Source organism: Oncorhynchus mykiss, chromosome 10 (genome assembly GCF_013265735.2).
Source record: "Oncorhynchus mykiss isolate Arlee chromosome 10, USDA_OmykA_1.1, whole genome shotgun sequence".
Taxonomy (NCBI): domain Eukaryota; kingdom Metazoa; phylum Chordata; class Actinopteri; order Salmoniformes; family Salmonidae; genus Oncorhynchus; species Oncorhynchus mykiss.
In genome coordinates, this window is record NC_048574.1 from 12,983,415 (window position 1) to 13,006,335 (window position 22,921).

At 40.0% G+C, this 22,921-nt stretch overlaps 1 protein-coding gene across 4 annotated transcripts in view; it reads right to left on the bottom strand.

The window, feature by feature from the left end:
* Nucleotides 1–1,558: 1,558 nt before the first annotated feature.
* Nucleotides 1,559–22,921, bottom strand: part of LOC110533360 (gamma-aminobutyric acid receptor subunit gamma-2) — a 71,707-nt gene continuing 50,344 nt past the window's right edge. Inside the window, exons 7-10 of one of the 4 annotated variants that reach the window (XM_021617479.2) lie at nucleotides 22,542–22,694; nucleotides 17,730–17,935; nucleotides 9,829–9,852; nucleotides 1,559–6,425 (exon numbers count right to left, since the gene is read on the bottom strand). In XM_021617479.2, the coding sequence (XP_021473154.1) occupies nucleotides 6,147–6,425; nucleotides 9,829–9,852; nucleotides 17,730–17,935; nucleotides 22,542–22,694 (662 nt within the window). In that variant the 3' untranslated portion in view covers nucleotides 1,559–6,146. Of the gene's footprint in view, nucleotides 6,429–9,828; nucleotides 9,853–17,729; nucleotides 17,936–22,541; nucleotides 22,695–22,921 lie in introns of all 4 variants that reach the window. The other 3 variants (XM_021617478.2, XM_021617480.2, XM_021617481.2) reach the window with 3 other exon arrangements.

Consider the following 22,921-nt stretch of genomic DNA (forward strand, 5'->3'; position numbering starts at 1 on the left):
ATACTTATGTCAATTAGATATTAATGTATTTCATTTTCAATAAATCTGCAAACATTTCTAAAAACATATGTTCACTTTGTCATTGTGGGGTATTGTGTGTAGATGGCTAAGAAAAAAATCTATATGATCCATTTTGAATTCAGGCTGTAACACAACAAAATGTAAAATAAGTCCAAGGTTATAAATACTTTCTGAAGGCACTGTATGATCACACACAGGGTGCAAATCTCAAAAATATTTATTTGTGGTTTTGGTTTAAGTTTAGACATTGGTTAAAGCTCGTATTTCATGGCTGACATTTTGAAATGTGAATCGCTGTTTGAGTAGTTCAAAAGTTATTTAATGTCACTTCTAATTACGTTTGGTGCCTTTTGATGCAGTAAGGTGATATCTTTAATATCTAAATAGCTTTTCAAACAGCATAAACATGTCAGTGAGACACTTATGTTTTAGGTAGCCTGTATGACTTTACGATGAGACATTTTGTTATTTGGATGAACTCTCCCTTTAAATTTCACCATGTCTTGGAATTTGTTTTACACATATCCCTCTTTTTTTTTATGTCCCTGGAATGACTTTGCCCTCCAACCACATAGCCTATGTGGGTTAGTAAAATCTTTGCAAAAAAAAAGCAAGTCCTATAGAATGACCTGTTCATGCCAAGATTCCAGGGATATGCACATCCGATAATCCAGTTGTCAGTTGGTTAAGACAATTCTAAATGTTGTGGAGATGGGGTTTACAAACAGACAAGTTCTCAGGCATTCATTTCATGAAGGGGGGGGGGGGGTCTCCTTGTAGTTCCAGTTTTTCCTCAGAAGAGCTTGCACCTCTGTGGATGAAAGGCTACTTTTGATCATGGGTTGTGTAATAACCAGGGTGATTCGCTGCCATCTCTGCCCCAGCAGCTGCCACTCAACCCAGGGGATGAGGAGATGCCAAGTCAAAATCTGCCTGAGCCAGCCAGCCCAGCACGCTGCTGCCCTGAAACACATCAAACACTGGGCTACTGCCGATGTTCCCATCACATCACTGCACAGTCGACCACACCTCAACTCGCTAGTCAAAAACTGCTTCACATGCCTCCAAATATGATGTCATCTGTTGTTTTATCTGTTTTTTTGTCAAGGCACCAAGTGCTTTATTGTAGCTCAATCCAGATTTTAATCTGTTCTCCCCGGTGATTATCATGATGGACTTCAGGTATTATATGGTCTATAACCCTCAAACTCAACTCTGGACCTCTAAACCAGTTTCACTGTATTTTATTTCATTGTTCCCCTCCAATCAGGGACTGATTTAGACCTGGGACACCAGGTGAGTGCAATTAATTATCATGTAGAACAGAAAACCAGCAGGCTCCTGACCTCATAGGTTGAATACCCCTGGTCTATACAGCGTGAGAAACCAGCTCACATGTTCCAGAGTGTCATGTTTTGATGCATAGTCGCATTTCTTTGTGTTACACCATGCCATTGCTAGAATAACAGCAATGTTTATTAAATACATGTATTGTAATGCTATGTACATAACGTGTTGATTTGACAAACAAGACACATTGATAAATGCAATCATTTTATTATAAAATGCACACAGCTGTGTGCAAATCCCTTATGAAAAGGATATTTTCAGTACATTTAGTGTATTATACAGACCCCAAGAATAATTCATCAATATCCTCAAGAAATATACAGAGATGGCAAACAACTAACATATCAATGGAATTTATAATATATTGATTTTGTTTTTGGAACCCAGGTACCCAATACAGCAATGATGGTGTGGTATATTTTATTGTTTTTCCCAGTCTGACAAAATATATAACAATATAAATTATCTACATGTGATCTTCACATGGGTCTTATTTAGAGTTTGCCCAAAATAAAATAACTCTCTTGTCTTCGGTGATTGTTGAGTCTACATCTAACATAAATGTGATGGTCGAATAGACGGAGGCAAGGCATGAGGCCAAATTAAGCTGATTAATACCACATTACTTAAATGTCAAATATATTAATCTTTGTGATTGACCTATATATCTTGTGCAAATACTGTATATTTTATGATATCTTTGGAAGTACCAGCAGACTTCCAAAACCTTCAACAGTTTATACAACTGTATGTACCATACTGTAAACTAGCACAAGAAAATACAGAAATCACAAAAATACAATATAATGTAAAGTAAAGTCATATTTAAATAGTTGATAGAAATAATCCGATTTTGTATGCCATCCCCGTTCAATAACATGACCTCTCAAGCTCTAAGGACTGGTTGGTCGTTGGGTATATGTAAACCAAATAGAGTTGTTCCACTCTGGCTTGATACCTCAGTAACTACTTCCTCAGTTTAAAACATCTCTACTTTATGACTGCACTCAGTCCTTCATTTAAACAAACAAAACATGATGCCTTATGCTAACTCATTCTCTTTTCATTGGTGAAACTTGAATTTATGAAAGTGTGCTGAAAGAAGGAGACATTTAGATAAAGCTAACTCATGGTTTAGTCCTTGTGCCTGGATATTTGTTCATAAGCAATAGACCATGAGAAAATGTTAAAGATATGCAAATAAAAGTCACATTTTTGTCATATTTTCATGCTGTATGTGTCAATAGTAAATTATTTAAAAATGGTGTTAAATATATTTTCTCGAAGAACACAAAACGGGTTTCTCTCGTTCTCACATTATTTCCAAAAACTCCAGTGCAGCAAAACAGTTCATTTCGATTTAGAGATCATTGGATACTATGGGTTTCTGAAAGGATATATCACATTTGTGTCAAAGTTTGGCACTTAGTTGTTCTTCCATAACCTTCCATTCCTTTACATTTTAAAATAAGTAAACACTACACATTAAAGGCCCAGTGCAGTCTAAAATGTTTTGTTTTTTAAAAATACATTTTCAGACTATGAGGTTGGAATAATACTGTAAAATTGAGAAAATTATGAATATGCCCTTTTAGTGTAAGAGCTGTTTGAAAAGACCACCTGTAATTTCAGTTTTGGCCTGCCTGGTGACATCAGGTAGCCTAGCAGTTACGAGTGTTGTGCCAGCAACCAAAAGCTTGCTGATTCAAATCCCTGAGCTGACTAAGTGAAAAATCTGTCGATGTTCCCTTGAGCAAGGCAATTAACCCTAATTGCTCCTGTAAGTTGCTCTGGATAACAGCGTCTCCTAAGTTACTAAAATGTAAATAAGAGAGTTCCAAACCTCTCCCCCATTCACAGATAGTTTTCAGACCACTCCCAGAAGGTCCTGGCTAAATTCTTGCTTGAGAAATTGCTCTTCGCTAAGAAGCTATTTTTGTTCATTTTGAAAACACAATCACAGTAAGGTTCTTAATTGTTACCCAGAAATAGGCTGCATTGGACCTTAAGTAAACTATCAAGTGGCCCAAAAAATAAATTCCATTCTTTTCAAGAAGTGCAAAAAACAACACACATGCTTAAGACACACCCTGGTACTGAGTGATAGCTTCGCAACAGGTACAATATATAGGACCACTAGTGAATGAAAGCGCTTCAGTTTCCACTTCATTCAACTAACATTGGTAGTACAGTTAATACAGAAACTCTGAAGATCACTCTAGAGTAGCACATCTGTTCAGTACCTCAGGAAGTAGCTAACATCACAGTAAAATGTCTGAAAATATATTTTTAATTGAGGCTGGTTAATAAGTAACTTTGCCACCTACCTTTTTAGCCATAACATTCAATGAACAGACTATAACTGGTCTTTAACGCCTATGTAGACCACAACATGGAAAATAAAATAACTACGACACGATAAATGAATTTCTACATAGAACGAAAGTGTGTCTCGTTGTTGACAAATGACATTCTCCATCTCTGTTTTGTTAAGGGCCATCTGTTTTGTTAAGGGGAAATCTAAACAATTTCCCACAGGTTCAAGCATAATGTAATGATATAAATGAAAAGGGTTAAATGAAGGAAAGACAACAAACCAATAAGTTCCCCATTTTAAAATGTAAGGGTTTGTTAAGTGTTGGTTTCCTTTTGTGATCGACTATGTACATAATATCATGTGACTTACAATATGCATAATGACTTATTTATTTCGATTCAAGAACTGCTCTTTAACATCCTTGGGCTGCCTTTACCCAAGGTACTCGTTTGGAAACGGTTGGCTATGATTTGGGTATATAAATATCCCTCAAGTTGCATTGTAAGACCTCTGTACCGTATGATGTGAAGCACATTAGTACTCAAAGCAGTTTGAGTACTTATTTTGACGTTCACAATGTGCTACACTATACAGTACATGAGTAATGTCGTACTGACACATTAATGATTTAATGATGCATCATAAACACTGGAAAAAAACAACAACAAAACAAACCAAAATGAATTCCTGAACTTCTCCCAGATCTTTAAACATGTTTTCAGTGTCAGATCATTGTAATTTCCACAGTGTGTCTCTTCAAAGAGAGTAAGGCTAATGCATCTGGTCGGGTCACAAGCAGATGCTTTCTTCTCCACGGAGCTGTCAAGTTCAGCAATATTCCTCCAGTTAAATAGTTAGTTTTTGCCTTAAGTCCCCCTAAACCACCCATTGAGACAGATGGATCTGTTTTAATGCAGTGACTAAGCAATGCTGTTCAGTCTTATGGCAAATGGGAGTGTGTTTTCTGTCACTGAGCGTTTGGGCATTTTGATGGGTGTAGGCATTCAGAACTACAGCCGCTTCCAGTGTAGACACTCAACGTGCCAGCCGAATGAAGTAAAACACTGCTTGCTGTGTTTGTGTAATACTAACGTCTACCAAGTGGTTGTCGGGGAGAAAAAGGAGCAGAATATTTTTGGGATGATTCTGATGCCTACTTCTTATCTACACACTTCCCATAGGAGCCAGCACAACCACACCTGTGTCAATTGAAGTGTTTGAAAAGGAAGATTAGGTCCTCAGAACACTATAAGTTCATTAAAGTTGATATAACGTTTTTTTGCCTGTAAGGTCTGTATTGATCCTGTCTTAATACATATTGGTGGAGATGAACATGAACTTAGAAGTCAACATCTGAAAGTATTTTTGTCTCATTTTCTACTTTTCCTCAAAAAAAGATGAATAATCAGCCGTGTTCTTTTTCTGCATCCATAGCCAACAACAGAATACCTTAAAACGTGTTGAATTTTGGCCAGAAAGGTGCATGCAATAAATGTAAACCACTACATAATAACATATATACACAGTGTCTGTACAGTCGACCATAAGCAGTATTTTCTAGCGCTCTGACCACACATGAAAAAAAGTCACGTTCAACACTGCTAGTCATGTTTAACACTGCTAAAGTCATGTTTAACACTGCTAAAGTCATGTTTAACACTGCTAAAGTCATGTTTAACACTGCTAGTCATGTTTAACACTGCTAAAGTCATGTTTAACACTGCTAAAGTCATGTTTAACACTGCTAAAGTCATGTTTAACACTGCTAGTCATGTTTAACACTGCTAAAGTCATGTTTAACACTGCTAAAGTCATGTTTAACAGTGCTAAAGTCATGTTTAACACTGCTAAAGTCATGTTTAACACTGCTAAAGTCATGTTTAACAGTTAGCTAAAAGAAACATATCAAAGTAAAATGTAAAATCATACTTACTGTTCAACCTATATAACTATTAAAGTGCTTTTTGTATTTTGGATGGATGAATATAGCAATAAATAAAAACGTGAAAATAAGCTGATGTCATATCTGACATTTGTCTTCTGTAGCGCATGCGTAACTTGTTAATACAAAAAAACAGGAAACTGCCCTTTTCACTGTGATCTAATATGCTGACTAAGGGCAGATACAAATAAAACATTGAAGCGGACCTGATATTGAATAATTTCTACATAAACCAATACCTGACCAAGGGGAATCTGGGAAACGTAGTCATGCAGAATCACTATGGTGAGCTTAGGTTCTTGCTTACACAAAGCACAGTCGTAGTTCCACTATCAGACTCCAGATCCCTGCATGCCTATTGGGTTTGCTACAACTTTTGCATTAAAAAATATGAATGATCAAATAACGAAATAAAAGAGAAACAAAAGGAAAAGGAAAACATTTCAGTGGGTCCCCTTCTTAAAAATGGTCTTGTTGGAGCAGAACGTATATTCTACGTCCGGCTACACGCTGGATCTAGAGATAGAGATAGGAGATCCAGTAAACCAGGTTAAAGAGACCGAAAGCGGTGGGGAAACCGATGCGAGCGTACGAGTCTATCTTGGCGACACGGATGTGCAACCGCCCGTGCCGCCAGGCCCCAGAGCGGCAGTCCTCGAAACAGCAGAAGAAGCTGGTGCAGTCCTTGCCGTCCAGGCACTCGTAGCCATACTCCTCATCCCGCTCCTGCATGTGGGTGGCGTTGTTCATCTGGATGGCGGTGGCTGAGCGAGGGCGTATGTCCACCGTAGGGGTCTGCTTTTAACAGAGAGAGCACAGTTAGCAACTGGAGTCTAAGAGGTGAAACATGGGGGACCTAATTTAGTCTCTATCTTAGTACACAAAATATAATTTTTAACTTCACTTGGAAATTGAATCTTTTTAAGCATTTCAGTAAAACACAAATAAGCCATCAGTGGTACCTGTATTTAATTAGAGTGGCTTAAAGCTGACAATGGACTATTCCCTTTGGAACACACAATGCAAATTACACCTATGGGTAAAGCCAAAAGTACAAAGTATCTGGCTTCTGTAGGATACATTGTGTATTGGGCTTTATTTAGTCGAAAGATGACGCTAGTGCTGGGCAACCTATTTTAAGCTCTGTTTTGCACGTCATGGGAAAATACGAGGAGTATCATGGTTATCATTAGTCCCAAACCTAAACACAGTCCCTTTTTGCATAATGATTCACTCAAATGACATAATTCTTGTTCTGTATGTGGATGCCATTGAGTGGATTTCAGAGGGGGAACATTTGAATTTATTCTAAATGGATAATGATGTAAGCTGTACGATAAGAAAGACTGTTGAGCAGGGACTCACTGTTCCTCCATTTCCTATCCCTAAATGGGTTAAATCAACCTCCTTTAAAGCCTGCCCACCACTTGAGAGCACAGCAATTCATTTCTGACAATTCCTAAAATAGTCCTTTGCTCCATCAGTCAAAGGAGGCACAATTAGCATTTTCATGGGCTTTTATCTCAAAATGGCAAGCCACCTTTGCACATATGTCTTCTCTCGTGATGAACTATAAGACTGAGTTTCTGCTGACCCAGCATAATATTTTGTGTATGATTCATTTAGAAATATAATGACGCAGTTACATACAGTATTGTATTGTTCCACTTCAAATAAACTGAATGGAATCGCTACTAACTGAACAGAGCCCAAAGCCTTTAACCTCTAGTCCCTAACCTCTCCCGTAACCTCTAACCCCTAGTCCCTAGCCTCTAACCCCAAGCCCCTAACCTCTAGGCCCTATCCCAGAGCCTCTAACCCCTACTCCCTAACTCCTAGCCTCTAACCCCTATCCCCTTCCTTTTCATTAGGCTTTATTGTAGTTAATCGATGTCATGCTAGTGCTATGTATAGGTAATCATACTGCTTTCCTAATGTCCTCATAAAATGAACCATATGTGTGTCAAGCACCATCAAACGCCATAATAATTGGGGTTAAATTGTTTAAAGGCATGTGTCATTATAAAAGATCAAAACACTGATTTGACTGTAGCTCCTTCTCTGCAGCTCAAATTTGCCCAGCACTAGAATACAAGGATGCTTGTAGTTCCTTTGAAAACGATGCATAACCACATGTAAAGATTGGTTGGTTCCACATTATACTCTGATTCATTGACAAGCAGGGGATTTGCAGCTAGGTCGAAAATATTGAGGTTAATACAACCTAATAATTCCATGCGGAGCGTTTGAAAATAAACACATTCATTGGACCAGCTCTGTGGCTGATTCTACAGGAATAGGTTTGAAAATGTCACCAATGGTCAAGAAATCAAGTAACAAAGTGGCTGCAGATCATTTTTTATAATTTTTTAAAGAATATAATGACAGTAAAACAGTTATGCTGTGTTTGGTGAGTAGTTAGCTAAAATGGGAAACTTTTTGTACTGCTAACATTTGCTTCCAGTCACTTTTGCTTGTTAATTCTGTAGAATCAGTAATGGTGCTGGTCCAATTAATTTGTTAATTTTCCAACGCTTCCGCATGGAATTATTACATGGTTTTAACCTTTTATCATCAACCTAGATTTGCACCAGGAAGCAGCATCGGGTCATGTGACTCGGTTCTCAAAGGGGGGGTTGCACGGGAGAAGGAAGCGTGTAGTGGAAGCTAGCTCAAGCAGAAGAGCAAACCCAGATCCTGCAGTGTGGCCGGGGTTTGCAAACAAAAGTGGCATAACCAGCTTTAACCGGATGAAGTAGACAACCTCTCAAAATGAATAATTGACGGAAACACTTAAGGGCTCTATTCAATCCGCACCGTGGAAGTTCAGCTTTACAGGTTGAATATAGGCCTTAGTCTCCTACTCTGGATAACTACCACTATAATCAAAGCTAAGTGTCAGCTGTAGTTCATTTTTTGTCCATTACTTAAAATAGCTATAAAAATGATCTCACTTTAAATGGCTGGTTCAAATGTTTACCATACTTACAGTATCCTCTGACTAATGGTATTTAAATTCAGTCAAATTACCCCATTAAGAAATGTTACACTTCCATATAATAGATTCAGGGTGATTCTGTTTTTTAAAGCACATCATCTTCTTTACTTGAGTGTTAAATATACAGCTAACTGCCAAAATAAAGGAAACACCAACATAAAGCGTCTTAACAGGGCATTGGGCCACTACAAGCCAGAACAGCTTCAATGCACCGTGGCATAGATTTTACAAGTGTCTGGAACTCTATTGGAGGGATTCACACCATTCTTCCACGAGAAAGTCCATAATTTGCTGTTTTGTTGATGGTGGTGGAAAACGCTGTCTCAGGCGCCGCTCCTGAATCTCCCATAAGTGTTCAATTGGGTTGAGATCTGGTGACTGAGACGGCCATGGCATGTGCTTTACATCGTTTTCATGCTCATCAAACCATTCAGTGACCTCTCGTGCCCTGTGGATGGGGCATTGTCATCCTATGGGGGCATGGCCATGGTAGCAACATTGCCCAGCATTTTATACATGACCCTAAGCATGATGGGATGCTAATTACTTAATTAACTCAGAAACCACACCTGTGTGGAAGAACATGCTTTCAATATACTTTGTATGCCTCACCTAAGTGTTTCCATTATTTTGGCAGTTACCTGTAGCTCTTCAGTAGCACCCTGTGCACTGTGAGTGTTTTAGAGATTACTGGGGCTAAATCTACTCTGCTGCATGTGGAGCCATTAAAATGATCACTACTAATTAGGCTTAACACAGTGTAGGGGTTGTCTATTTCAGTCTGTTAAGGCTCTGCTGATTCTATAGGAAGCGTCAGGTTAAAAGCCCCACAAACACACGGGTAGCTTAGCTTGACAGGGGAAATAGAGCTGCCACTGCTTTACTGTTAAAATTGCACAGTGTAAAAAATAAAATAAGTCAGAATGAAACTATTTTGTACCATCTTTTTACTAGCTGTGGACGTGTGTGTGCTGGTTATATGAGAGAGCAGAATGTTGTCATTACACAAGTATGTCTGGCTGCCTCTGCACAGTGAGCGCTTTGTTTGGTGGTATTGCGGAAGACATTCTGAGGTAAAGGTAAAGAAATGGTCTCTAAAACAGACATGTAGCAGTGAGGTACACTAGCTGGGTACAGAGACAGGCAAAATGCAGCAGACACATGCAGTCAATAGATGAAACTCAGACACAGGCAATATACCTTTGAGGAAAATAGCCGGAGGAGCTTTTGTCCCAACAGGAAACAAAGAATATGTAGAATTAAAAGAGAACAACACAAAAAAGAACAAATGTAAAAAGACAAACAGAGAGAATGTCTAAAGAAAATAACACCGTAGAAGTAGGAAGGGAACAACATACTGTCGAGACACACATACAGGAGGAAGATGCAGGACTGGATACATCAAATTGTGGACCAGGTTGATCCCCAGTCAATTTTACATTTAGAGATGTGCTATATCCATGAAACAAACTTGACATCAACGATTTAGGGATGATATTGATCCTAGTTGGGCTCAGAGCTGACCCGTTACACCAAGACAAGACAATGGCATTTTTAAGCTCAGTTAAAGGCATTTTTATCTGAAAAACACATTGAACATGGATTTGTAGTACTTTAAACTCTCAAACTACTGTATCTTCAAAAATGCTTTTTTACTGATTTTATTTCCTGTTTATCAAACAATTAGTCCTAATGGAATAACACATCAGTTCCAGTATGCATACATTTAACAGATTGATTATAAATACACTGTCGTTGTCTACAAACAATTATTTGAACAATTACTGTACCATCATAACATTTCATAACACTGAAATAGGACATCATTATTTACTTATTCATTTTTTAATTTTCAGAAAATGGTTAAATCCTTAAACCTAAAACCTATGAGAAATGAAAATGTTTAGACCCTTACACCCAAAACCTATGAGAAATTAAAATGGTCAGACCCTTACACCCAAAACCTATGAGAAATGAAAATGGTCAGACCCTTACACCCAAAACCTATGAGAAATTAAAATGGTTAGACCCTTACACCCAAAACCCATGAGAAATGAAAATGGTCAGACCCTTACACCCAAAACCTATGAGAAGTTAAAATGGTTAGACCCTTACACCCAAAACCCATGAGAAATGAAAATGGTCAGACCCTTACACCCAAAACCTATGAGAAGTTAAAATGGTTAGACCCTTTCACCCAAAACCTATGAGAAATGAAAATGGTCAGACCCTTACACCCAAAACCTATGAGAAGTTAAAATGGTTAGACCCTTACACCCAAAACCTATGAAAAATGTTAGACCCTTATTAAACCCAAAACCCATAACATATTAAAATGGTTAGACCCTTAAACCCATAACCTATGAGAAATGAAAATGGTTAGACCCTTACACTATAAAAACCTATGATAAATGAAAATGGTTAGACCCTTACACTATAAAACCTATGAGAAATGAAAATGGATAAACCATTACACCAAACACCTACGAGAAATGAAAATGTTTAGACCCTTACAACATGAAAACCTATGATAACTTAAAATGGATAAACCATAACACTCAAAACCTACGAGAAATGGAAATGGTTAGAATATTACCCCCAAATCCTGTGAGAAATGAAAATGGTTAGACCCTTACACCCAAAACCTATGAGAAATGAAAATGGTTAGACCCTTTCACCCAAAACCTATGAGAAATGAAAATGGTTAGGCCCTTTCACCCAAAACCTATGAGAAATGAAAATGGTTAGGCCCTTTCACCCAAAACCTATGAGAAATGAAAATGGTTAGACCCTTACACTATAAAAACCTATGAGAAATGAAAATGGTTAGACCCTTACACTATAAAAACCTATGAGAAATGAAAATGGTTAGGCCCTTTCACCCAAAACCTATGAGAAATGAAAACGGTTAGACCCTTACACTATAAAAACCTATGAGAAATGAAAATGGTTAGACCCTTTCACCCAAAACCTATGAGAAATGAAAACGGGTAGACCCTTACACTATAAAAACCTATGAGAAATGAAAATGGTTAGACCCTTACACTATAAAAACCTATGAGAAATGAAAATGGTTAGGCCCTTTCACCCAAAACCTATGAGAAATGAAAACGGGTAGACCCTTACACTATAAAAACCTATGAGAAATGAAAATGGTTAGACCCTTACACTATAAAAACCTATGAGAAATGAAAATGGTTAGACCCTTACACCCAAAACCTATGAGAAATGAAAATGGTTAGACCCTTTCACCCAAAACCTATGAGAAATGAAAATGGTTAGGCCCTTTCACCCAAAACCTATGAGAAATGAAAATGGTTAGGCCCTTTCACCCAAAACCTATGAGAAATGAAAATGGTTAGACCCTTACACTATAAAAACCTATGAGAAATGAAAACGGGTAGACCCTTACACTATAAAAACCTATGAGAAATGAAAATGGTTAGGCCCTTTCACCCAAAACCTATGAGAAATGAAAATGGTTAGACCCTTACACTATAAAAACCTATGAGAAATTAAAACGGGTAGACCCTTACACTATAAAAACCTATGAGAAATGAAAATGGTTAGACCCTTACACTATAAAAACCTATGAGAAATGAAAATGGTTAGGCCCTTTCACCCAAAACCTATGAGAAATGAAAATGGTTAGACCCTTACACTATAAAAACCTATGAGAAATGAAAACGGGTAGACCCTTACACTATAAAAACCTCTGAGAAATGAAAATGGTTAGACCCTTACACTATAAAAACCTATGAGAAATGAAAACGGGTAGACCCTTACACTATAAAAACCTATGAGAAATGAAAATGGTTAGACCCTTCCACTCAAAACCTATGAGAAATGAAAACGGGTAGACCCTTACACTATAAAAACCTATGAGAAATGAAAATGGTTAGACCCTTACACTATAAAAACCTATGAGAAATTAAAATGGTTAGACCCTTACACTATAAAAACCTATGAGAAATGAAAATGGTTAGACCCTTACACTATAAAAACCTATGAGAAATGAAAATGGTTAGACCCTTACACCCAAAACCTATGAGAAATTAAATCGGTTAGAACCTTACATCCAAAACCTATGAGAAATTAAAATGGTTAGACTATTACACCCAAAACCTATGAGTAATGAAAATGGTTAGACTCTTAGACCAAAAACCTATGAGAAATGGAAATGGTTAGAATATTACCCCCAAATCCTGTGAGAAATGAAAATGGTTAGACCCTTACACCCAAAACCTATGAGTAATGAAAATGGTTAGACTCTTAGACCAAAAACCTACGAGAAATGGAAATGGTTAGAATATTACCCCCAAATCCTGTGAGAAATGAAAATGGTTAGACCCTTACACCCAAAACCTATGAGAAATGAAAATGGTTAGACCCTTTCACCCAAAACCTATGAGAAATGAAAATGGTTAGGCCCTTTCACCCAAAACCTATGAGAAATGAAAATGGTTAGGCCCTTTCACCCAAAACCTATGAGAAATGAAAATGGTTAGACCCTTACACTATAAAAACCTATGAGAAATGAAAATGGTTAGACCCTTACACTATAAAAACCTATGAGAAATGAAAATGGTTAGGCCCTTTCACCCAAAACCTATGAGAAATGAAAACGGTTAGACCCTTACACTATAAAAACCTATGAGAAATGAAAATGGTTAGACCCTTTCACCCAAAACCTATGAGAAATGAAAACGGGTAGACCCTTACACTATAAAAACCTATGAGAAATGAAAATGGTTAGACCCTTACACTATAAAAACCTATGAGAAATGAAAATGGTTAGGCCCTTTCACCCAAAACCTATGAGAAATGAAAACGGGTAGACCCTTACACTATAAAAACCTATGAGAAATGAAAATGGTTAGACCCTTACACTATAAAAACCTATGAGAAATGAAAATGGTTAGACCCTTACACCCAAAACCTATGAGAAATGAAAATGGTTAGACCCTTTCACCCAAAACCTATGAGAAATGAAAATGGTTAGGCCCTTTCACCCAAAACCTATGAGAAATGAAAATGGTTAGGCCCTTTCACCCAAAACCTATGAGAAATGAAAATGGTTAGACCCTTACACTATAAAAACCTATGAGAAATGAAAACGGGTAGACCCTTACACTATAAAAACCTATGAGAAATGAAAATGGTTAGGCCCTTTCACCCAAAACCTATGAGAAATGAAAATGGTTAGACCCTTACACTATAAAAACCTATGAGAAATTAAAACGGGTAGACCCTTACACTATAAAAACCTATGAGAAATGAAAATGGTTAGACCCTTACACTATAAAAACCTATGAGAAATGAAAATGGTTAGGCCCTTTCACCCAAAACCTCTGAGAAATGAAAATGGTTAGACCCTTACACTATAAAAACCTATGAGAAATGAAAACGGGTAGACCCTTACACTATAAAAACCTATGAGAAATGAAAATGGTTAGACCCTTCCACTCAAAACCTATGAGAAATGAAAACGGGTAGACCCTTACACTATAAAAACCTATGAGAAATGAAAATGGTTAGACCCTTACACTATAAAAACCTATGAGAAATTAAAATGGTTAGACCCTTACACTATAAAAACCTATGAGAAATGAAAATGGTTAGACCCTTACACTATAAAAACCTATGAGAAATGAAAATGGTTAGACCCTTACACCCAAAACCTATGAGAAATTAAATCGGTTAGAACCTTACATCCAAAACCTATGAGAAATTAAAATGGTTAGACTATTACACCCAAAACCTATGAGTAATGAAAATGGTTAGACTCTTAGACCAAAAACCTATGAGAAATAAAAATGGATGGACCATTACACCCAAAAGCCATAATAAATGAAAATGGTTAGACCCTTTCACCACAAAAACCTATGAGAACGGAAAATGGTTACACCCAAAACCCATGAGAAATGAAAATGGTTAGGCCCTTACCCCCAAAAGCCATAATAAATGAAAATGGTTAGGCCCTTACCCCCAAAACCTATGAGAAATTAAAATGGTTAGACCCTTCCACTCAAAACCTATGATAAATGAAAATGGTTAGACCCTTACACTATAAAAACCTATGAGAAATTAAACTGGTTAGACCCTTACAACACACAAAACCTATGAGTGTCACTTCCTGACCTTAGAGAGCCGTTGTATTTCTCTATTTGGTGAGGTCAGGGTGTGAGGTGGGGTGGGCATTCGATGTTTTGTATTTCTTTGCGTTTGGCCGAGCGTGGTTCCCAATCAGAGGCAGCTGTCTATCGTTGTCTCTGATTGGGCATCATACTTAGGTAGCCTGTTTTCCCACCTATGTTGTGGGATCTTGTTTTTTGTTAGTTCTGTGAAGCCGGCTGAACGTGACGTTCGGTATTCCTTTTGTTGTTTTTGTTTGGTGTTCTGAGTATTAAAGATCATGAACACTTACCAGGCTGCACCTTGGTCTACTTCTTCAGACGAACATCACAGAAGATTCCACCACAAAAGGACCAAGCAGCGTTTTCTGGAGGAGTGGACATGGGAGGAGGTACTGGAAGGCAAGGGACCGTGGGCGCAGGCTGGAGGATATCGCCATCCTAAGGAGAAGCTGGCATGAGTTGGCATGACGAAGCATGCATGAGAGGCAGCCCCAAACAATGTGGGGAGATTGGCGGAGTCAGGTTATAGACCTGAGCCAACTCCCCGTGCTTACCGCGGGGAGCGAGTGACCGGGCAGGCACCGTGTTATGCGGTAAAGCGCACGGTGTCGCCAGGGCGCGTGCACAGCCCGGTGCACTCGGAGCCAGCTCTCCGCAAGTGCCACACTAGAGTGGGCACCCAGTCAGGGCGGATTGTGCCAGCTCAGCGCTCTTGGTCTCCGGTGCAGGTTTCGGCCCAGGGTATCCTGCGCCAGCTCTGCGCACTGTGTCTCCGGTGCGCTGTGACAGCTCAGTGTGTTCTGTGCCTGCACTCCACACGTGCCGGGCTAAAGTGGGCATTCAGCCACGAGGAGCGGTGCGAGTTGTAAGCACCAGATCTCCAGTGCTCCCACACAGCCCTGTTCAACCTGTGCCTGCGCTCTGCAGGTGCTGGGCTAAAGTGGGCATTCAGCCTGGAAGAGTGGTGCCAAGGATAGGCACCCGATCTACAGTGCTCCCCCACTGTCCGGTTCATCCTGTGCCTGCTCCATGGGTCTCCAGTCCGGAGCCTCCGGCGACGGTCCCTAGTCCGGGGCCTGCGGCGAGGGTCCCCAGTCCAGGGCCTGCCACGAGGCTCCCCAGTCCGGGGCCTGCCACGAGGCTCCCCAGTCCGGGGCCTGCGGCGAGGGTCCCCAGTCAGGGGCCTGCGGCAATGGTCCGTAGTCCGGGGTCTGCGGCGAGGATCCCCAGTCCGTGGCCGGTGACGATGGTCCCCGCACTAGAGGCGCCACTAAAGTGGGGGGAGCCAGAGGCGGAGTGGGGGCTATGCCCTAAACCGGAGCCGCCGCCAAGGGTAGATGCCCACCCGGACCCTCCCCTATAGGTTCAGGTTTGCGGCCGGGAATCCGCACCTTGGGGGGGGGGTGTACTGTCACGCCCTGACCTTAGAGAGCTGTTTTATTTCTCTATTTGGTGAGGTCAGGGTGTGAGGTGGGGTGGGCATTCAATGTTTTGTATTTCTTTGGTTTTGGCCGAGCGTGGTTCCCAATCAGAGGCAGCTGTCTATCGTTGTCTCTGATTGGGTATCATACTTAGGTAGCCTGTTTTCCCACCTATGTTGTGGGATCTTGTTTTTTGTTAGTTCTGTGAAACCGGCAGAACGTGACGTTCGGTATTCCTTTTGTTGTTTTTGTTTGGTGTTCTGAGTATTAAAGATCATGAACACTTACCACGCTGCACCTTGGTCTACTTCTTCAGACGAACATCACAATGAGAATTGAAAATGGTTAGACTATTACACCCAAAACCTATGAGAAATGAACATGATTAGACCCTTATACCCATAACCTATGAGAAATAAAAAATGTTAGACACTTAAACCCATAATACATTAAAATGGTCAGACCCATAGACCAAAAACCTATGAGAAATGAACATGGATAGACCCTTATACCTAAAAGCCATGAGAAATAAAAATGGTCAGACCCTTACACCCAAAACCTATGAGAAATAAAAATGGTTAGACCCTTACACACAAAACCTATGAGAAATGAAAATGTTTAGACCCTTACACCCAAAACCCATAAGAAATGAAAACAGGTTAGACCCTTACACACAAAACCTATGAGAAATGAAAATGGTCAGACCCTTACACCCAAATCCAATGAGAAATTAAAACGGATAGATCATTACACCCAAATCCAATGAGAAATTAGTATGGTTAGACCCTTACACCCAAAACCTATGAGAATTTAAAATATGTTATTTCCTCGATTTCCTTTTTTATTCATGAAGATCAAAAAGATCTGAGTCAAAGGCTTCTTCTGCATCACAACTTGGCAGACCATGTGAAGAACCTCATTTAGAACAACCCCTTAGAGAAAGCAAACTGGCATTACACCTTCAGATCGTCAAAACTCATTCACCCAGCACACATTTATATCCAAAAACAAATCTTACTTACAGAGAAGCTGAAACTGGAGCACTCCACAGCCTGATAAGTACCTAGCTAGCTAACTCTGGTGCTTTTACTATAGCCGTCATGATGTTGTGGGGATTTAAAGCCCCGACACCTTCTGGCCATGTGACGAGGTTTTAAAATAGTACTGCACAGCTGTGGTATGGATTAAGGACAGGTTCTATGTCTCTCGTAGACTGCATGGCACGAGGTGGCCTCACAATGACTGCTCCCTTCAGAGAACCTAGTGGTAGTAGGCTTTGCATTACAGTGACACAGTAATACAGTGATTGGCGAGGCTTTCAGAGACGGGAAATAACTCTGTGTTTGGAGAGTGTTGTAATCCCCACCCCTTGACTGGGCCTATTCCTAATATAAACACATTCTCACAGGTATGGTCAACATTCTTTGCAAACACATTAAGCTCAAAATGTGTCTGACATTTATCTCAGCTATTCTGACCATTTTATCTTCACTACTTGAGAAGAGTCATTGTGTGCCCACTTTGTTTTGGATAAACGACTCACCGGGTTTTTCTTCTTCTTGTCCTTTTTTGTGCTTGGCTTCCTGTTGCTTACAAAGTAGTGCAGTGTTCCGTATTCTATCAGCGCGGCAAAGACGAAGATGAAGCATACGGACACAAAGAGGTCCATGGCCGTCACGTAGGACACCTTAGGCAGCGACTTCCTGGCTATGGTACTCAGCGTAGTCATGGTCAGCACAGTGGTGATGCCTGTCAATAGACCAGATGGCCAAGAGGGTCAGACGAGGGTACAGAAAGGGTATAGCAACAAAAGATAACAAACAGTATGCCATTCTTAGAGGGTTTTGATTTTAGTACTTGGGGAGTTGGTACAGTGGAGGCAATAAAAAATGTAGGATATGTCGGAGACTAACAAAATAGAGTTGTAAGAGTGGTTCAGAATATATATATATATATATTTAATATATATATAATTATTTTATTGACCTCCCTAGTCTCAGAGACGTGAGAAAAAAACTGACCAAAAATTCAAAGAAACTTTCTGTACAAAAATATATTCACAGAGATTATTGGAATGGAGCAATCTCAGACTGGTTGAACAAAATACAATATGTATGATACACACAGTGGGGATGTTTGAACTATTTTAGCATGCTGCACACATCTATTTTGAAGAGAGCTTCCTATTTGATCCTTATGGGTCTTAAATGAATTACATACTTTACGTGTGTGAGCTGGGTTATGCCGAAGTGCTTTCTCTGGTAATGTAACATATCTAACAGATACAATATATTTCCCATAATACTACTCCAACAAATGAAAGGAATCCGAGGAAACGGTATCATTAAGTATAGTGATTAGAAATCAAGGCAGAGTATTCAAGTACTGGATTACACAAACTAAAGGATTATGAAATGCTGTTAAATTGCAAACACTTGACACATTATGACGTACAGTTTCCCCATAATGGACGGCGTAGCAACCAACTGTTGTGGTCCCTTGATCCACAACATACACAATATATACAACATTATGTGGACACCCCTTCAAATTAGTGGATTCAGCTGTTTCAGCCACACCCGTTGTTGACAAGTGCATAAAATTGAACACACAGACATGCAATTTCCATAGACAAACATTGGCAGTATAATATTGTTACTAGAGGTCAGTGACTTTCAACGTGGCACCGTCATAGGATGCCACCTTTCCAACAAGTCAATTCATAAAATTTCTGCTCTGCTAGAGCTGCCCCGGTAAACTGTAAGTGCTGTTCTTGTAAAGTGGAAATGTCTAGGAGCAACAACGGCTCAGCCGTGAAGTGCTAGGCCACACAAGTTCACCGAACAGGACCGTAGAGTGCTGAAGTGCGTAAAAATCGTTTGTCCTCAGTTGCAACACTCACTACCGAGTTCCAAACTGCTTCAGGAAGCAATGTCATCACAATAACTGTTCGTCAGGAGCTTCATGAAATGGGTTTCCATGGCCAAGCAGCCGCATACAAGCCTAACATCGGCGGATGCCGGGAGAACGCTACCTGCCTCAATGCATAGTGACAACTGTAAAGTTTGGTGGAGGAGGAATAATGGTCTGGGGTTGTTTTTCATGGTTCTACATGGTACCTCAGTAGTGTTCTTGTGGCTGAATGGAAGCAAGTTGCAGCAATGTTCCAACATCTAGTAGAAAGCCTTCCCAGGAGAGTGGAGGCTGTTAAAGCAGCAAAGGGGGGACCAACTCCATATTAATGCCAGAGATTTTAGAATGAAATGTTCGACAAGCAGGTGTCCACATACTTTTGGTCATGTAGTGTATCTCTTCTTTCAAGTTCAGCCTTACCACCAGCCATCTGGGGCAAAGGGATCAGTGTTCATTTTGGCAGCTATTTTATATTTAGTTTTAGTCTTAAAATATATTTGAGCCTTAGTCACACTTTAGTCATTTTATCCATCATTAGTTTCAGTTATTATCAATTGACTAAAACTCTGGACAATTTTTGTCAGTGCATTTTTCCCCCATTAAATAATTTATATTTACCTCTATCTTCCATCATGTGCACATTCAGATGGCCGTGTCCAACTAGGCCTACTATCCCTGTATACAACTGGCACATTGCTATTGTGGAAGATTGTAACCAATGCCAGCCAAGATTTACTATATAGGCTACAAAGCCTTGGATACAGGTTAAACAATTTATGTATAGGCCTACAGCTCTTTTCTCCCAATCATAACCAATGAGAGAATCGCATTCCGTATTCTGCAAAGGCATGCATGCGTATGATTGGACAATACAGATGAAAAGCAGCTTCATGTCAAATTGAATGTCCATGAGTCTTTTCGTCAACTAAAAATGAAAACTCATTTTTTACAGTTATAAATTAAGGACCCTGTCTTTCAAAGATCATTTGTAAAAATGCAAATAACTTCACAGATCTTCATTGTAAATGTTCAATGAACCATAAACAGTTAATGAACATGCACCTGTGGAACAGTCGTTAAGACACTAACAGCTTATAGACGGTAGGCAATTAAGGTCACAGTTATGAAAAGTTAGGACACTAAAGAGGCCTTTCTACAGACTCTGTGAAAAACACCAAAAGAAAGATGCCCAGGGTCCCTACTCATTTGCGTGAACGTGCCTTAGGCATGCTGCAAGGAGGCATGAGGACTACAGATGTGGCCAGGGCAATAAATTGCAATGTCCGTACTTTGAGACACCTATGACAGCACTACAGGTAGACAGGACGGACAGCTGATTGTCCTCGCAGTGGCAGACCACGTGTAACAACACCTGCATAGGATTGGCACATCCGAACATCACACCTGCGGGACAGGTACAGGATGGCAACAACAACTGCCCGAGTTACACCAGGAACGCACAATCCCTCTATCAGTGCTCAGACTGTCCGCAATAGGCTGAGAGAGGCTGGACTGGGGGCTTGTAGGCCTGTTATAAGGCAGGTCCTCACCAGACAACACCGGCAACAACGTCGCCTATGGGCACAAACCCACCATTGCTGGACCAGACAGGGCAAAAAGTGCTCTTCACTGACGAGTCGCGGTTTTGTCTCACCAGGGGTGATGGTCGGATTCGGGTTTATCGTCGAAGGAATGAGCGTCACACCGAGGCCTGTACTCTGGGCTCATGGTCTGGGGCGGTGTGTCAAAGCATCATCGGACTGAGCTTGTTGTCATTGCAGGCGATCTCAACGCTGTGCTCATGTGGTACACTTCCTGCAGGCTCATCCTGACATGATGCCACCAGCCATACTGCTCATTCTGTTCGTGATTTCCTGCAAGACATGAATGTCAGTGTTCTGCCATGGCCAGCGAAGAGCCAGGATCGCAATTCCCACATCTGGGACCTGTTGGGGCGGAGGGTGAGAACTAAGGCCATTCCCCCCAGAAATGACTGGAAACTTGCAGCAAGAACTGGCAAATCTGGTGCAGTTCATTAGGAGGAGATGCACTGTAGTACTTAATGCAGCTGGTGGCCACACCAGATAGTAACTGTTACTTTTGATTTTGACCCCCCATTTCTTCAGGGACACATTATTCCATTTCTGTTAGTCACATGTCTGTGGAACTTATTCAGTTTCTGTCTCAGTTGTTGAATCTTGTTATGTTCATACAAATATTTACACATGTTAAGTTTGCTGAAAATAAACGCAGTTGACAGTGATGTTTTTTTTTGTTGCTGTGTTTAGTTTTTTCCACGGCAACTCGTTTCATTATCATCATTCGTTGTCGTCGGGAAAAATAGGTCGTTGAGTAATATTTTTTGTCATAGTTATTGTTGACGAAATTAACACTGCATGGGATCTTTGTCATCGAGACATGATGATATGGAGGGCGATACCACACCAGGGGAAACCCTTTAACATAGCACACAGATACTACAGATGCGTGTTTAGTGAGTACAGCTACCAGCATCCCTGCCTCAAACACACACCGCAGCTCTTTAACAAACCACTCTAATAGATCACGAGGGCTTTGCGGCTAATATGGTTTTATTTGTGTCTATTTTTCATGCAAAACGAGAGACATCATCATGTCTCAAGATTAATGTTGCAATATCTATGGAGGTGCCTGGAGTGATTGTCATATTTGGTTGGATGGCACTGAAGGATTAAGAATAATGTGACAGCTAGCTAACCAACATTCACCACCCTGTTATCTTTGGGAAGAAAATTAAGCCATTTGACTCCATTTTCATGTTTGTCCTAATATTTAATATTACATGAAGATTATAAGATAACAATAAGATATGGACACCTGCAGTAAATAAAATAACAAGTTAACCTCTCACAGCAATAGGGACATTCACTAAAGGTGAATTGGAAGTGGATGTCCGTGTTCTGGATTGATTTACAATCAGCAATGCTTCTAATGGTCCTGGTGAGTGCTTGTGTTCAGGTTTGAGAAGCTTGGAGAAGCAAGGAGCTGACTAAAGAATATGTACATACTCTGAAGTCGTCTGCCCTTCGGAGACAAGAGCGGGTTCAAAGGTTCACACATTCTGAAAAAAAGTCTCCCTTTTTGCCTTAAGCAAAGCTGGCCACCTGTATTTTCACACTGAGGCTGCATCTCCCCTGCTGTGTTGCATAATGAATGTCTAATTTAGATATGTATGAAAACAGATGTGCTCATCTGGGCTCATATCATCAAGAAGGACTAGTTACTGAAGCCTCTCTGGGTCACTGAGGGTTGGTCCTGACCACCACAAGTCCTGTGTTATGAGAAGCACTGATAATAAACTTCACTGATAATGCTGCACCGTGTGTTTGTGTCGAGGCTAGGTTGGTGTGAACCTGAGGAGGTTTTTAAATACCCTATCCCGATTTTCCTTGCTTGTTGTTACCTAAGGATGTTCTAGCAGGCACAGCATCCTTGTTGATCCAGAAGGAGACCCAGGAGAGAACAACGATGAGAGTGCAGGGGATGTAGGTCTGAATGGTGAAGTAACCCATCCTTCTGCTCAAGTCGAAGAAGACTGTCAGCACAACGTAATCTCCTACGAGAGAGGGAAGATGAGAAAAAGAAAAACACTGGATCACCAAATTACTGTATATAATATGCAGGAAGGCAATGCAGTCAACACAATTTAATCCCCATAGAGAACTACAATAAGCATACATGCCATACAGACAATGAATAAACAGTAGACAAAGTTAGGTAAAGATATACTGGAAATCTGATTTGGAAATCTGATTTGCATATAACATCACAGGGTTAAATAGA